At 34.7% G+C, this 18,362-nt stretch overlaps 1 protein-coding gene across 5 annotated transcripts in view; it reads right to left on the reverse strand.

The window, feature by feature from the left end:
- Nucleotides 1-18,362, reverse strand: part of UBE2W (ubiquitin conjugating enzyme E2 W) — a 124,900-nt gene that overhangs the window by 46,376 nt on the left and 60,162 nt on the right. Inside the window, exon 6 of one of the 5 annotated variants that reach the window (XM_008710808.2) lies at nt 1,309-1,736. The exons of 3 other annotated variants lie outside the window; for them this stretch is intronic. In XM_008710808.2, the coding sequence (XP_008709030.2) occupies nt 1,732-1,736 (5 nt within the window). In that variant the 3' untranslated portion in view covers nt 1,309-1,731. Of the gene's footprint in view, nt 1-1,308; nt 1,737-7,262; nt 12,650-18,362 lie in introns of those variants that run through there. One more of the 5 variants, XM_008710807.2, reaches the window with a different exon arrangement.

The following is an 18,362-nucleotide window of genomic DNA, read 5'->3' on the forward strand; positions in this document are numbered from 1 at the left end:
ATGACCATTTGGAACCAGCATAATTTCACCAAGAATGAGTTGCACCAGAATAACCAGCATCTCCTTTCTTTGATAAACTACATAGAAATGTGGCCTAAGAGATCATAGTTTGAGGTTTGATAGAAAAATAGCAGATAGTAGTTAAAAGGTTTAAATAAGGGGGACCTGGTGGCTTGGTTGGTTAAGCGTCTGCCTTCAGCTCAGGGCTCGATCCCAGGACCCTGGGATAATAAATAAATAAACAAAATCTTTAAAAAAAAAAAAGGTTTAAATAACACACTGCACTGCAGACACTAAATAGTATGCTGTAGACTCATGTCCTTACTTGCTTTTTTAAACACTGAAAAGGTGTAGAAATTCTTAGAGGTGGTACTGAAGAGGACGAAGAGAGAGCATGGTACTTGATGGAATAAAAACAACACAAGGCTCAATAGAATGGCAGAACTGAACAAAGTAAAATCTTATGGGAATAAGTAACATACTTTACATGGGATCCCATCTCCCCACAAAAAACAAAACGGAAACAAAAACAAACAAACAAAAATAGTACACAGACATAAGAGAAGTGAAAGATGTACCTTTTACTGATCAAAATCATGGGCTGTGGCTGCCAAAAAAGTAGATTCAATCTTAGGCTTCATTAAAAGTATCACCTAAACCACTGCTTTCCAAACTTGTTCTAAACAGCAAACCCCCTCCCCTAATGCAATTTTATGCAGAGTTTACAGGAGATATATTTAAGTGTGCCCTGAAGTACCTCCAAGAAATTCCCAGAGCTTTGAGAAAGAGCTTGAAAACCCCTGACCTAAACCAGAGAGCAAATCCCATTCTGTTTCATAGATCTAACTATCTGTAGTAAGATCAGTTCTGGTGACCACCCTTAAAAGCCTCTTTGAAAATCTTGACCCTACAAAAGAATAATGAAAGAATTTGAAAATGTATTGTGTGGGGGTGCCTGGGTAGCTCAGTCGGTTAAGCATCCAGCTCTTGGTTTTTGCTCAAGTCATGATCTCGGGGTCCTGAGATTGAGCCCTGTGTCAGGCTCCCCACTCAGTGCTTCCCCTCTCTTTCCCTCTGTCCCTCCCCCCACTTGTGCTCTCTCTCTAAAGTAAATAAGTAAATCTTTAAAAAAAGAAATAAAGAAAATGTATCATGTAAAAAACCAGCAAGGGAAATATCTTCCTGGAAAAAAAAAAGTGTTCTCAAAATATCTGGAAATATCTGGAGAAGGTAGAATCAGGGAAAAAAGAGATGGAAAGTGTGTGAGTAGTTTCCCAGAGCTGCTGGAGCAAAGTACCACAAACTGAATGGCTTCAAACAACAGACATTTATTCTCTCACAGTTTTGGAGCGAGAAGTCCAAGATCAGGTATCAGCAGGCTCATGTCATGCTCTCCAGAGGCTCTAGAGAGGAATCCTTCCTTGCGTCCTCCAGCTCCCGGAGGGTTGCAGCAATCCTTGGCGTTCCTTGGCTTGTAGATGCATTACAACATTGTTATGTGACGTTCTCCCCTCAAGTGCCTGTGTCTCTGTGTCTTCTGCAACTTGTAGGAATCACTCATATTGAATTAAGGTCCACTCTCCTCCAGTATGACCTCACCTTACCTAATCACATCTTCGACAAGTCCATTTCCAAATACAGTCACATTGGAAGATACTGGGAGTTAGGACTTCAGCATAATCTTTTGAGGGGATACTCTTTAATCCAGGATAGATCGTATGTAAGCAGACTTCAGGCTGAAAGAAATAACTTTCTAATAAGATTTATTCAGAAGTGCAGTAATTATCTGAGTTAATTCCCATCGGTGAAGGTGGTGGGGATGATCACTTCAAAGATGTTGAGAAATAACTAATTCATTGGTAAGTTATTAGACTAGAAAATATTAAATTCCTTTTCAGCTGTTGATCAATAGGCAATAAGCTCATGAACTTTAAGTAAAATTACATCACTCTGTCTCATTATCATTGCCACCTAAAAACTTCAGCTTACATCTCCACACACTAATAGACTATATAAGCTACTGTATTTGGTGCTAGGAGGAAGTACAAACATATCTCCTTCCCCAAATCTGCCCCTCATCTTGTGTTTTGGTGAAAGTCACCAGACTCCACTCAATGTCTAATCCAGAAAAATGGGGTCATGTTAAGTATAAGCATATTGACTTAAGAGCATGGATTTTGGCGTCAGTCAGACTCAGACTTTAATTCCTACTCCATCACTTCTAAGCTGTAATTTTGGGCAAATTGATTACGATTGAGTTGTCCATTTTTCTTATACTCCACTTCAGGCCATTGCCATCCTTTGTCTTTATTGCTTAAAACCTCTTAATTCTAATTGAGGTATAATGTTCAGTAAACTATTATTAAAGTGTGGCATTTAATGAGTTTTGACATAAATATACACCTGTGAAACCAAGGTAATCAAGTATCCATCACCTCCAAGTTTTTTCCCATCACCCCACATCTTTAGGCAAACACTTCTCTGATTTTCGTCACTATTCATAAATTTGCATTTTCTAGAATTTTAAATAAAACCATAGTATACTTTTTGCGTGGGCATTTTCACTCAGCACAATAGGAATTTATCAATGTTTTATTCCCTTTTTATTGCTGAGTAGTATTCTGATGTATGTATATCCCACTTTGGCTACCCATTCACCTACTGATGGACAAATGTTTCCAGTTTGGGCATTTTGCAAACTTGATACAAACCCTTCTGTACAAGTCCTTGTGTGGACATATACTTTCTTTTCTCTTGGGTAAATACCCAGGAGTGAAATGGCTGATTTGTATAGTAGGTACATGTTTAATGTGGGGCTTGAACTCACGATGCTGAGATCAAGAGTCAGACACTGAACCAACTGAGCCACCCAGGAGCGCCCCCCGCCCCGCCCATGTTTAAGCTACAAATGGTTTTTCAAAGTGGTTACACAATTCCACATTGCCATCAGTAGTGTAGAAAAGTTCCCATTACTCCACATACTTGCCAAAACTTGGTATGGTCAGGGTAGCTGGTACGCAGTGGTTATCTTGTGCTTTTAATCTGTATTCCCCTAATGACTAATGATTCTCAGCAGCTTTTCGTCTACTCATTTGCCATCTCTATATTTCCTTCAGTTTAGTTCAAGTAAAAAAAAAAAAAAATCACGAACCTTGCCGTTTTTAAATTGAGTTGTTTGCTTCATGTTATTATAGCCTAAGTGTTAAAAAAAAATCCAAATACAAATAACTTTATCACATATTTTGCAAATATATTGTTTTGCTGTTTCAATTTGTCTTTTGAAAAGCCTAAATTTTAAATTTTCTAGAGTCCAATTTATCAATTGTTTTTAGTAATTTGGTTCATAGCTAAGAAATTGTTGCCAAATCCAAGATCTCAGAGATTCTGTATTCCTGAAGAAGTTTCATAGTTTCACTCTTTGAGTGTATGATTCATTTTTGGGTAATTTTTGTATAGAAGATTTTTATTTTTATTTTTTTTTTACTAACAGCTTTTCAAATGTTCTAGTACCATTTGTTGAATAGATTATGCTTCCCCCTTACAAGTATGTTGGCATCTTTTAAAAACCAATTTCTGGACTCTCCCTTCTGTTCCACTGATAATGTCTATCTTTATGCCAATACTTTATAATAAATTCAAGTCATCATCATTTGTCTGGTACTGATAATGGTCTCTTATTTTTTCCCCTCCACTTTTGTAACCCTTCAAGCTCACTCTCCAGGACTATAGCCAAGGTATTTTTCTTAAGTACAAATCTGAATTCATCAGTCCTTGTCAACCATGAGATAAAACCAAAATTCCATTAATTCTGTCTTTCGAATTCTAGCTCTAGTTTTATCTCATTTTACCATTCCCTCATCCAGATTCAATGCCCCAAACACTGTTCTCTCTCACCCTGTGCACTTGCTGTGTGCTTTATCTCAGACGCCCTCATGTTCAGTCTCCCACCTTTGCCTGGCAGATACTCACCACTTCCCCTGGAATTCTCACCTGGACTTAAGACAGCTTTGACTGTTCTCACCTTGATGCTCCCTCAAAACTCTGATCAGCCTATCACACTAACTGGCACATTATTTTAATTGCCCATTTATCTTCCCTACCAGATCATAAACTCCTTGGGATACAGTAGGCACTCAATATTTGTGTATAAAGATGAACAAGACAGTTCCTTGCTCTTCAGAAGCCCCCAACAGGATGTGGTATGCAGAGCAGTAAACTGTCAGATCTTGTCACTCCCCACCCCACACCTCCAGTGCTTTCTAGGCCTATTGTTTCATAGTGCCTTGTTTCCCAAAAGGGATAACCTTTGTGTATTGGTCACTGTATTAAAATAAATCACTTGTAAGGATAATATGTGGAGGCTATTCTCTTCCTGGGTCTTCCAACTTTCGTCGGCTCCTGGCCACCTTCTGAGGACACTACCAGAGACCTCACCTCAATCCAAGTTCAAAGTCTGACATTCCCTGAACCACTCCAAGATGAAAGTCTCAACCAGGATTGTTTCCTCAGGTGACCTTTACTCCAAGGATGGAGCTCTGCTGGTTTCTGGCTTTAAATTAGTTCTGATGGGTGGGATGTTGGTGTAGTGGCTCAGACTCTTGGTTTTGCTTTCTGGGCAACATTCCCTGTCAAATTGCTGACACAGTGGCTCAGCTTTATAATCTCCTCACAATTGATAAATGAATGTCCTAAGGACGAAAGGAACGGAGCACTAGAGCCTCAGGTCTCTGTTTAGTGGAAACTGAAAGACCAATTTCAACCTTACCCTCACTCACAAAGCCCTATACATCATTTGGCCTTTGGCTGTGCTCCCCCATTGGCTTACTCTGAACCAGCCACATCATCATCTAGGTCGGCATTCATACAAATCCTGTCCCAGGGCTTCTGTACTTGGGACCACTGTACTTGCCAAGAACCCAACTACAACGTTTATAATTCTCAAACCATTACAGTTCTTTTTGCAGTCAACTCATTTCTGTGATTACCAAAACCTGCTATTTCTCTGAACCTTTTAGGGCTCATCACTTTTGATGTTGAATTATTTTTCTTTCTTATCCCACCTATAACACAGGCCCTTTGAAGATACCTTTCTTTTATCTGTCATCCTTCTTAGCACAGAAAGTACTAAGTACTTGCTCAATGCCTGTCTTTAACCTTAATGAGTATGAGGTTTACCTTATGATCTCTGGTGTCCTCAGATATATTTAGCTTAAAAACAATTATATTCTTAATTTGTAAATATATTCAAGGTAACTAATTTATCTCAGAGATACAGCAAAAAATGAGAACTTTTTTTTAATAAAAGAAAGTAAAACCAGTGAAGAATGGTTAATGATTTACTTCAAAGTAATTTTTTCCAAACTCTCTGGGGTAGGAAGGGTACGGTGTTCTGCTGTGACTCTTCACACACATGGTGGTTTAGATGTGTGTTTCAAAACTGCTAGCACCTAAGTTTCTTTGGAAAAGTGTATAAAAATACAAGTACAATCCAATTAATTTAACAAACATTTATTAAAAGCTTATAGGAGAGGTACTGCGTGCTACATGTTGGAGACACAAGCACCACTGAGACATTGTGTCTTCTGTTAAAGAATCCAGGACAGAAAACTGGTAAGGGGTGGGAAGGGAAGAAGGACAAAGATACCCTTGTAACTACATTTGAACTGGACTTTTCAGGTAAAAAAGCAGATGATGAACATTCTATGAACGTGGAAGAACATTAGCCAAGTACAGGTAGTCTTGTTTTGCTATTATTTATGGAACAAGGTGTGTGGATGATGAAAGAGCAGCCTGGGAGCATGAAGATCATGGCAACAGCACTGGAGGGAAGGGAGAAATTTCACATATATATATTTTTAAAGATAGGCTCAATAGAGATTAATCATGAAAAATATGAGAGGACTAGTAAATATTGGTAATTCTTCATTTGGATAACTAGGTTGGATAGAAATGCCATTGTGACAGGAAAGAAACGAGAAATATGTTTTTGGGAATGTGAGAGGGGACATAAAAAATTTTAATGTTAAGTTGGATACCTTTTCTGTAGGATATAGCCATCCTTATTAGGTTCTTGCCTAATTAGTTTTATCTACCCACAATAGGTCCTTGAAGGTCAACTACCTATATGAGAAGATAAAATTTCTACCTTAGTTTACTTCAACTTTCATTAAGAAAACATTTCCATACTCTGCTGAACTGGAAAGAGCACATAGGTACTCCCACTTACATATTTTGCCTTAAGAAAACATTAAAAAGAAATCTCATAAGCAATTTAAAATATTTATTGACAGGAATTCCCAGCAGGACAGATATAGAACCACTGTGGTCTTGGCCCATATTATTCAAGCATAGAAAACCCTTAGTTGCATCATTTGACTTCAATTCAGTTCATGTTTAATTTTGCCATTTGTTAGAGAGAAAAGTACTAAGGAATATAGGGATCTCAACAGAATCACTTATCCACAGTGGCTTAAACCTTCTATGAGAGGTAGAATTTATTTTAAGGATTATAATAAAGGGAAAGAGTGTCATCAAAGTACAAAGCAAGATGGATCTTGCATTTATCTAACCAGCTACTCATCTATTGTTGAGGGCTGCAGAAAAAGCATGTTGAGATAAGGCAGTTTTATGGTAGTACAGCTGCCCCAATGAGGAGTAAGGTGCTCCTGGGGCAAGCCGATCCCTCATGAATAGAAAACCTAGAATATCAGCAGAGCATATTAAATTTCTTCCTGCTATGAATAACAGAGATGCAGAGAGATATCCCTTTTTCTGCTTATCTCCTTTTCTCTTCTCAAAGCTTCAGGAGTCACTCATCTAAGTAAGTTAGTTGATCTGTGTGTATATTCAGGAAAGGATCCCAAAGTTCTCTACAGTATATCCTTATATCATACAACTTAAAGTTCAGCAACACCAGACTCATGGTGACTCTAAGCAAGTGCCTGGGTCTCAATTTCCACTTCTTCCGAAAACACCCATCTTTTAATCAGGACTTCTTTAATTAAAGCATGAAGACCCACTAAAATACACTAGGCTACACTACTAAGTAAACACGATCTGTTAAATAAATAAGCGCTTTAGTGACTATCTTCATTCTGTTGCACTTATTTTTGGAAATGGGCATTTTACTGTTTCCACAAACCTTTGAAGATCACAGTCTTTTGTAAAGAGAAACTAGTACATAAGTAAATTTTTACATTATTATAAACTACAAAGAGATTTAGTATCTACCCAATTTAATATTCAAATCTACATAAAATAAATCAATGACAACTGCTTTATTATTAAAAGTTACTGAATTCCATAAAGCACACAATGTAATTTATATTCAACTAACAAAAGTTTGATACATGTATTTAAAAATATATAATAGATTTATGTCTTAACATTTATATTCTATTCAAAAAGCAGTAGCTTTACATATTTTACAACTTGAATTTATAAAATATATATACATCCACCCTATTCAAATCCTCAAGCATGAGCTTCCATTCCTATTAATAAAATGCACAATCTGTATTTCTGAATATTGAGAGAAAAATGGTACCAACTAAAAACAACAAACCCATTTTAACTTGAACATGAACTTAATTCTTGGCTACTAGATAACTGACATAATAATCTTTTCAAATAATTATTTTACCCGGAGCCTGATAATCAATTTGCATTTATGTAAATAATCTGTGGTTAACTATGAAGAGACTTGCATTTATTTTCATGTTATCTCAATCTACCACCTGCCTTACTCGACTTGTTTTAGGCTTTAAAATTAGAGAGGTGGGATTATTCGATCTTTCCATTTACCATGAAATTTGACAAGTGATGTCACACCTAAGAAGCCAAAGCCCAGAACAATGCTTTGCCTTTGAGAAAGCAGCTTAGAATGATTGCAGAAGCAAACTTTTCACAAAACCCTGACAATGTATGCATCAAGAAACTGTTTCTCTTTTTCCCTGTCAACTGCACTCAACTTGCACAATTACAGTTCTTTAGGCATGTTAAAATATACCAGCTTCTATTCAGGCATTCCTTCCACATCTTCAAAATGTCTTCAGATATTATATTGTTTTATTTAAAAAATTTTCATAAAAAGACATTCATGTAACCGTTCTGGAAATTCATCTCTAAATATAAGTCCCAATAACATCTGCGAATTAAAATCACAATAAACACCTCAATTACAGGACCATAAGTCAGAAGCAGAACTTCAAGGATAAAGATCTAAGTTTGAAGTACATGCTTAGACTCCACGGGCTTCTAATGATAATGATGCATACAAGCCTATCTTTAATGCACAGTTTATGCTGAGAAAACAAAAGTCTCCCACGAATTAGTATTAAAAAAAAAAAAAGTTCCTAATCTCAAAATGGTTTAGAAACTTAAATGGAAAAATACTTTTACCAAAACAAATAATTTCATTCTTTTGGGCAATAATTAGGCTTTGGGAGAGTCACCATCCAAAAAGTAAACAAAATTCCCTCGCTATAGTATTTAAGAACATTTTAAATTAGTTAACAGCTCATTTATCAAGTAGTCAACTATTCAACAAATTTAGTCACATACTGATGAAGTGAAATAAGGTATCAGAAATTCTATGTATTTTATTTGTGGGAAGGAGTCTTTTTCCTTAAGAAAAAATTCTGATGTAATTTCACTAATCTTCCTTCTCTAAATTCCCTAACCTCAAGAAAAGGAAAGGGGAAGAAAGGGAGGAAGGCAGGAAGGGAGGAAAGGAAGGAGAGTGGAAAATTTAGGGAAACTGCTGAAGACTGACATACTGGACAACTTTGAAAAAGGAAGAAAGAAAAAAAATGAAAGAGATTAAAAACAAAAAAAGACTGCAAAGAGGATTAGGGCTAAGAGGTGCAGATTAAGAGACACCTTCACAGATCTTAATCATGCAAAGGCATTAGCATAACACAGAATCGTGCAGTAGCTGATTTTGGTAACAGTGAATCCTCAGGAAAGATAATGTGAAAGCCTCAGTTCTTTTTGAAAACCAATTTATATACACTAATAAATTCTAAGCATTCAGCTAAAATATGTACAAAAAACTAAATAAAAGTGAGATCGAGAAATATAAGCAGCAGTAACCATAAAGGCTTAGAACTAGTGACACTGAATTCTTTATTTAAAAAAATTCTGAACACACAGTACCTCCTCTTCTCTTCTATTTTTAGGAAGCAGCTTTAACAAGTTTTAAATATCTCAATTCTCAAAAACAATAGGCTTTTTAAAAAATAAGACTTGATTACCAGAAACAAGTAATATGTGGTTACATACCATTTGCATATCACTACTCATTTCCATTATTTGTCAACTCATCTTTGATGCAATCTGGAAATAATTAAGCAGTCACTAGATACCTGTTTTAGAATCTGAAGAAATTATTATTCACCACAGGAATCTAATGATATATATTTGCATATATTTAAAATTTCAGAAGGGAAAAACTAATCAACTATCCTACTTATTTTATACCAAATATTTATATACCTAGTCAAAACAATAAGGATTAAGATCTTTCTCCAGATGAAATGTATATAAAAGCTAATTGTTAGCATTTTCTTTTGGGGATTAAAAAAAGCTTTATTTCCCTGCTAGCTAAAAGGAGGAATTCATCCACTACAAGTTAAGTCCTTTAGAGGTGAATATTAAATTCCTTAAGAGAACGGCCATAAAATTTTAAAAAATTTATCTTAAAAAAACTGAAAACCATTTCTCTCTTTAAAATCTATGGCATTAATACCTACTTGACATAATATTTTTGAAAGGGCACCAAGTTCAAGGTCTAAGCATGCAAAATAAGGAAATTAATGTATCACTGTCTTAACAGAATTTGGCAAACCAGAAGAATGGCCTTAAAATAAATAAATAAATAAATAAATAGAGTACATATTGTCTAAATATCAAAGTATAATTCTGTAGGCCTATGCAGCAGATAGTGCCCCATAGAGCAAGGGAAGAGGGAAGTAGCATAATCCTATGTACATTTTCCTGGTATTCTGGTTGTTGTTCAACAACACATTACAGAGAAATACTCTTTTTCTTATTACAAAGCCATTAAATGCTCTCTCTAGAGCAATGACTTAGGTAAACGTCTTATGTCTTTTAATAATGTAACTTACATTTAAAATTAACTTAATTAAATCTAAGTGCAAAGGAGTTTCCAATAATTCCTAAGTTCAAGGGAGTACTGTAATAAATAAGGTGTTATCTTATTGCAAATTCTGAATGGTTGGTATTTCTATATTTTAGGGTATTTCATCTTATCTTCTCTTTCAACCATAAAATGTACTGAAATTATTTGGTTTCCTTTACTTTCCTCTACTTCGTTTTATTTTACGGTATCTCTATGTAGAGAAAGAGGTATGTTAAAATACTGCTTCTTTTATTTTAAAAAACTCAATTGAGGCTATATAAGACCTATTAATCTATAGGAGAGCATTGTTAATCTCTGACCTGGTATATCAATTCCTTTGGTGAATAAATGCCACAGGTCATTTCTTTATAAAAGAATTTTAGTAAGAGGACAGCAGTACGGAGAAAGATCCCCCACGCCCACCCCTGAAAATGATCAAGTCAATCAGTAGTTTAGAGCAGTTGTGTAAAATTATGAAAAATATATAATTTGCCACTGCAATTTTCATATTAAAAAGCAGTTAAAAACTAAGAGTAGCTCAAAGCATTCCAAAAAACATTTTCTGTCTTAAACAGGCCAAATGATAAGACTGACAGAGACTACCGTGAGAACTTATGTGTATCTAGTCAAGAACAAAAATGTGTTTAATTTTAAAAAGTGGTAGTTCCTACCTATAGTATAAACAGTGTCCACAATTTGGTGGCTGGCCATAGTTTTAATTTTTTTTTTCAAGTTATTTCTACAGCAGACATATTTTTGAAGTCTACCCACCCCTGAGTTCAGCAATTATACTTTTAGAGTGTAAAATTATATGTCCTTAATTAACAACATGTACAAAGCTACAAAATGTCATCCATACAGAGATTAAAAACAATTTTGAAAATATTCCTTGCCAATTATTGAGTGGATGTTTTGCTGGGGTACATACTTCAAACCTTCCAGCCAACTGGCTTTTATTTTTAAGCCCAAATTGATTCATATATTTATTCACTGCAGGATATGTCAAAAAGAGTGCAACAGGCATTAGTAAAAATAACATTGTAGTAGAAACAGATTTTTGCATATGTGAAAAGGTAATTTATAAAATACATAATTGCTTTTTAAAAAGAGAACCTAGTTGCAGTATCATTAACTTACATGGTACTGAGAATTGGACGTTTCAACAATTTTTTTCTATAGAAAAATTTCATCTAGCTGTAAGCAAAGTCTTTTAAACAACAAGAAAACAAAATAAAACAAATCCCTCCAGGAAAAACTGTACGGCTGTGTGAGACAAATCAGCAAACATACCATTCTATAGTGTACTTTTGCCTAAATTTTAAAATAAAAATGTCCACACTCTTTTGTTAAAACATTAAGCCTCTGTCAAAAATGTATTTCTTATTTTAGGGTACAGGATTAAAGGACAAAAATGATACTTACAAGTAAAGAAAAATTACAAGAAAAAACTTGACAAAAGCTTTTCAATTGAAGTACTGTAACATTCAAACTTGACTTAAAACATAACGAAAGAAACAAAACTGCAAACGAAAACTCTTTATGGATTTTTCAAACATAAATAAATGAAATAGTGTTTAGGCAGTAGGGCTCATGCTGATGGCTAGCAGGAAGTAACAGAGTGTAATCTACTTGGAAAAATCGTTACTGTACAAACAAGCCCCAATTAAGGACTGCAGCAGTTTCATCATCACTGCCATTGTTCTTACTTCCAAAATCAAGCCTTGATTCAACCATTCATACCTTAGATTACTCATACCTTTACTTCAGAGATTGAGGAACTATATACAACAAATGAATTTATTTTCACCATAGGGATAACAATATTGTACCTCTCTGCCAATGTTACTTGAAAACCTTCCATGTCAAAACAATTTGACAGCAGATATAAACAATTCAATAAATACGCAATGATCTTTCATTACAGTCCTTTAAAGACGCATGTTAATTCATGCTGTTAACCTTAGGATCACAGTGCATAGAATCCAAATATAAACAGTTGGGGTGACTTTCAAAGTAATGTTGGATCCCTCACTTTATTTATAATCCCACTATAACCAATAAGTTCATTTCATAGGCCCTATCATGCATTAATTATTGGGTGGCAGGAGTTAATGAAAATTTTTCCTATTAAACGTCCATTGCCGGCAATGAACGTCCCAAAACCGCCAAGGAAGTCACTGTTATTGCACAATACATGAGGACCTGGAACTTTTCCAAAAGCTTAAAAAAATAAAAATAAAAAATGGAATTATATTGACATTTCCTGACACCTGCATTAATACTGTATGACTAATAAAAGCATGTCAGTTGCCTGGACTGAACCAGCGATCAACATGCGCCCAGAATGCACACGAGTAAAAATGCAGTAAAAGGAAGTAGTCTTCATTGCCTATAGGTCACTTCCAGTCAAAGGTTAAAGTTCAAAGACTGAATGATCAAAGTGCTCATTTTCTCAGTAGGACTATCTTCTGCTAGGAGGATGATAACAGTGGCATCAACAAGTATCATCTTTAAGAAAAGGAGAAAAAAGATAATTAAAAAAGTCAAGCATGCATAAGTAAAATCCACACGTTAGTCTAACACAGAAATAATTTCAAGAAGAACATGGTTTACATGTCTGACTTGCCTCCCCCAGTCCTTGCAAATAAAAAGTCCAGTTTGTGTTCAATTACATAGGGACAAACAAATCAAGTTCTATTCTTTCATGGAAATAGTTCTCACAAATCTTAAATGATGCATCAGTATGTTAGTTCTATTTAAAATAATAAATTGATATATGTTAGCACATATTCAGGATTTATCAGTCTTAAAGAGTTCTTTTGTGGGCAACAATTTTAAGTTGCAACAAGACAGGAAGTAAACCCCTGACCAATAATGTCATGGTATTTAACACAGGATAATGCAAGTTGTGTCTTTAGTCTATAAAGGAAATAACTTCACAAATGAGGTACAATTACCATATCAATTAATACATAGTTATTATTATTAATTTTTTTAGAAAATACATTTAAAAAATACATTTTTCAGCAAATATATATACAACTGAGGTCATTAAAAAAAAACCCACAGATTTAGTAATGCCTTCTGGTAGCCTCAACACATTATGTAAGATACAGAATTGTGGAATTCATAACTTATTTTACAAAATTATTTCACAAGACATATCTGAAGGATTTATTTTGAGGACTGATTACTCTTCAGAAAGCAGGACTAGTGGCAACTACCCAAGAGTTGTGAAAGCTCTCAAGGACAGCATTGCTGAAAAACTGGCCAAATATTTTACAAACTATCCCAGAGATAAGATCGATACACTGTTAATTAAAAAATCTCCATTTCCAATGACTCAATGAGAGCTAAAAACAAGTAAATCTGATTTCTATGCTGGGAAAACTTGTAGAATATTCATTCCATCACCCTATATTTTAATGGCAATCTAAAGAGTGAAATATACCAGATTTTTAAAATAAATCTTATCTAAATCATTAGAATCCTTTAAAGAAAGAATATCTTTAAGAAGAAAATAAGCAGTCTACAGCTTCTACATGTTATATGAAAGTATGTTTCTTAAATTACTGTGGAACTTGGAATAAAGAGGATATATGGATGTCATGGATGCAGAACAAACTTAAGAATGTAAAGAAGTTTCTTAAAACATCACTCTTCCAACAGAGAATTTATAACCCTAGGGTCCTTGAAAAAACTAAAACTAATCACACTTAGACCTCTAAGCTAAGAGATGGAACTAAATTCTAACTAATAGGTCAAACCTTAAGTATTCTACCACATGACAATGTATACAATAAGAAAAGTGAGACAAAATTCAACATGAACATCATGTACCTAATTAACCACCAATAATAAGCTTTTATCTCCAAAGACCTTTCATCTTTGCTAGGTGATAACATAAATGTATCTCCATCAGGTTGTTCATTCTGGAAGTTTTTCAGTATAGTAGGCTGTTGTAGAATGTGCCTCAATCCACCAAAATGATTAAGAAATTCACATAAAGCTATTGTCCCTAGTCCAATCCCTACCTTGGATTAGATGTTAAAAAAAAAAAAAGGACTAATACTCCCTGCCTTGAATACTCTATCTTTAGAGTAATAAACTTACTAAGTAAGTTTTTGAAAATGGAGTTCTATTATCTCTGATAGCTGGACCCACAGGACACACGGGCTTAAACATTACAAATTCGTCATGGCTATAAGTAATCAAAGAATCTAAGTGCAAATACTTAAGTATGGAGACAAGTATGAGCTAAAGCCATGGCTAACTTTTCCCAAAATAAAAAGGCCATCACTAAGAAGCAAAAAACTCATTTATTAGCAAAAGGAACACAGTTTCTTAGCTAGATGAAAAAAGATTATTGAATAGTAAGATGGTTTACAAAAAAAAAGTTTTTAAGAGTAAACCCATCGTGGATCAAGACAAATACAAGTCTATAAAACGTGATCAAAGAGCTCAATATGGCTAAAGTATTTGTAGCAAGATGAAGGGCTGCAAAAAAATCTCAGATTAACCACTTAAATATTTTTCTGGAACTGCAGAAGCCCTTAAGTATACCCTCAAATACAATATACAAATAACCAGTTCCAAAGAGATGACATCCACCATGGCTAACTTCACTGGACTTCTAGGAAATACGAGTGAGAGAGAACTATATTAGAAGAAGGTCATTTAGTTTTCCCCAGAGTATAAGAACCATACATTTTAATGGACACCACAACCATTACATTATATTGGAAACTACCCCCCTGGATATTCGCAGAGACTAAAGACTAGAAGAAAAGGAACACAGTAATAAGTCGTATAAATGAAGTGCGATCCCACTTCAAGAAAGACAAAAATAAATCTTTACACACGGGTTTGTCTCTCAACAGTTTAGGAAATTAAAGTTTTCTTTTGATGAACCAACTTAAGAAAGATTTCACAGAAGACAACAGAACTGTAATCCAGCAGGAAATAAAAGGAAAAGACTGTTAACTGAGTAAAACTTGGACTTAGGAATTTAGACAGTGATTCTGTAATCCTAGAAGGTAGTGGAAATATAAAAAGGTTCACAACTACCGTAGGTAGTTCTATGGAAGCTATAAGGCGGGAAGAAAGTCTGTTAATGTTAGTCTGAGACAATCTTGTGTTCCTATCACCTTATGATCCTTAGAATTCTATAGGAAATGTTCCAGCTGAATGCAACCAGAATGTAGTCTAGTTTTGTAAAAAAGAGATACTCCTCTACTCCTTCCCAAATTTATAAACTCAACAGTTTATTGGACATAATATCTAAACATCACGCCAATCTATTTCCTGTAAGGCGAGTTTTCTGAAGCCAATTACTCAATTAGTCTTAAGCTATACTGCTCAATTCCCTATCATCTTAAGGAAAATGCTTCAGGAACCAGATCAGTACTGCCCCTGTGGAAAGCAATCATTTATGAAACTAAGTTGTATATGTTCAATTTGGATCCCAGGAAACAGATGGATCATATTATTAATGGATTCTATTAACATACTGAAATATTTTTATGATCCCATAGAAAGATACTTTTTATCTTTTTTAAGAACATTTATGTCTATTTTATGATTTTGAATTTTGAGGCTCAATCATTCATTCACTTGTGTACTAAACTGTATACATTTGTTCTCTAAGGACCATTCTAGCCCTGAATTATAGGTAAAGTCCTCAGCCCCTTTGTATGATGAAATGAGTTGTCTATTCAAATACCTATTTTGGTTAGTTCCCCTTATTTTTTTTTTAACCCTATTCTGTTTGAGTTTTCAGAGCATATGGACCCCTACGTAAATTTGCAACACAGAATATTCGCATTCCAATGCAGATATGACCTTATTCCTTTAGTAAATAGAAACTATAAAAGAATTCTGGAAAACAGGTTGATAGCCAACTTCAAGTAAGTAACAATAAGAAAATATGTATTCACATATCAGTAACTTTCTACACTTTAATAGGAACTAGAGAAGAACCTCAAAAGAAATGTATAAGGTATGATACCACAAGTAACAGTAGGGTAGCAGTGACTGGTCTACATTTTTCAAGATATACTAACAATGTGGAAGATAGTTTAAGTTGAAAGAGGCTTTTTTCCAAGAACTCAACACTGGTATTTGGGAGCTCAATTCTGGTGTATCAGCGGAATCCTACTCTTCTAAAACCAGGAGATCTACTGAATTACCAAATTACTGTTTTTCATTAATAATGCATCCATCCTGCTTCCAGGAAGCCCCCTCTGAAGCACACAGATATAATGAATCTAAACCCAAACTGCTCTTGCCTCTTTGATTACAAATACTGACAAACACTCTGACCCACATTGACCCAATTATGTTGGTTAGGACCACATAGGACTATGGAGCTTGTACCCGAGGCCCATAATTCTGCTTGGCTTCTAAAAACTGAAATGTTAAGTGTTTCAGTGAGTTCATCCAATTCCAAGCAAGTCCTTGTTTAGCCTCTGATCTTTTTGTTTAGGGCTGCAGGTCACATCAGGACTCTGATTTGACCTTATAATCCTTTCAGAATTAGATGATGCTAAGAAATATCAAGAGTCCACATTTCTTGGTAATTTGGCATTATAAGGAGAACATGATTAATCAATGAAGATCTTTCTGGAACTAAAGCACCTAAACAGAAAAACATAAGCTGACATCTGGAAAGCTCAAAAACAGAGCTGACAAGTTCTGCTTTACGAGTAAGCATGACCGATAAGATTTTCCAAATTCAACTGGAAGGCCAAGGTGAGCTGTTTTTCACATCGCTTATAACTCACTCTGAAATGTATAAAGGCGAAGACAATATATGCTATACAACTGAAATGCTTTAGTTTTTTAAAGGTGAAAGAAAAGTTCAAGGAAGATTGTCTACACCCACCCCCCTTTACGAAAGAGCAGTTGCTCTATCATCTCAAAGTATAACTAGTATTACCTGTCCTTGATTTCATATGAGGGTCACTCATGGAGGAAAACCATTGATTTAAAGATAAATTCTGGGAGGGGAATGATTCAGATATGCAGGGTTCAAGCATGAGTAGAAAACACTGAGATAAGAATAGTCACTGTAAGTCAATAAACTGAGGATGTTTTAAACAGAATTATCTGTAGATGAAAAAAATATATCTGTACTTGGGACTGGAACTTGAACTAGAATAGTCATAATTCAGTTGAAATAGAATCTGGTCCTTTAAAAGTGCCTAATTTGTACTTGGGGGGAGGGTGGACGGACACACTTTTAATCTGTTTATTGATAAAATGAATTCCTACACAAACCCTGGACTATTATACATTAAGAGGCTAATTTAGTTTGAAAAGCCTCTCTTTTCTTGGTATTTCTTAGCTAAGATGGAGAATAGTTTAAACTAGTAAAAGACTTTTTTACTTTAGTCATGAAAGTATAAATTTCTTGGTTAACAGATAAAAGCTACTATGAAAAGTAACTTACATGAGTGTATTTTATTTTAAAGAGTTTATTTTATATTTCTAGTTTCACTATGTGACCTTTCTCCATTTCTTATTCAAAAGCACGTAATGAGAAATTCTGGGAATATTCTTAGATAAAGGACTTCTCATAAATCCTTTCAACTACATAAGGCAGCATTAGAGGGCTTGAAAGATTGTAATCTTTCTGAAATTTCCCTACCAGGAAGGAAGAAATAGACTGTCTAACCTTGGGGCAAAAAAAAGTGGTAAAGAAGGTTATACTCTCAAAATATATGTATTTTTAAAATTCATTTAAGACAATTTCTTCTCAAGTTTTACTAGAAAACTCAAGTGGTTTAAAAACACTATGGAAAGGACAATGGGGGATTTTCCTATTATTAGTGAAGTTGAGTTTGAAATAGAACAACTATACTATCTCTAGAACTTTGACACTTAAAAAATGTTTCATTCAGTTGTTTGTCAATATTCTTGATTGACTAATCTTAACTTTTTATGAATCTGGGAACTTTCTATGCTAAGACAAAAGGGTCTGTGACACTCAAGATTCCCCCCCACCCCCACCCCAGAAGCGCTCCTTGTAAAGGCACAGAGAGAAGAGGCAGTTTGGTTTTTTTTTGGTCCTAAAAGGCAGGAAGATGAAAAAGAATGAGAAGCCAGCAATGTAAATTGAAGTAAAGGGCCATTTACTTAAAGTAGGGTCTTGTTAAATGTTTTAGTAGACCTTCAGTGCTCAGAAAGAATTCTTTTAAGTCTGATTATTAATTCATTTTAT

Source organism: Ursus maritimus, unplaced genomic scaffold, assembly GCF_017311325.1.
Source record: "Ursus maritimus isolate PB19 unplaced genomic scaffold, ASM1731132v1 scaffold_9, whole genome shotgun sequence".
In the NCBI taxonomy this organism is placed as follows: domain Eukaryota; kingdom Metazoa; phylum Chordata; class Mammalia; order Carnivora; family Ursidae; genus Ursus; species Ursus maritimus.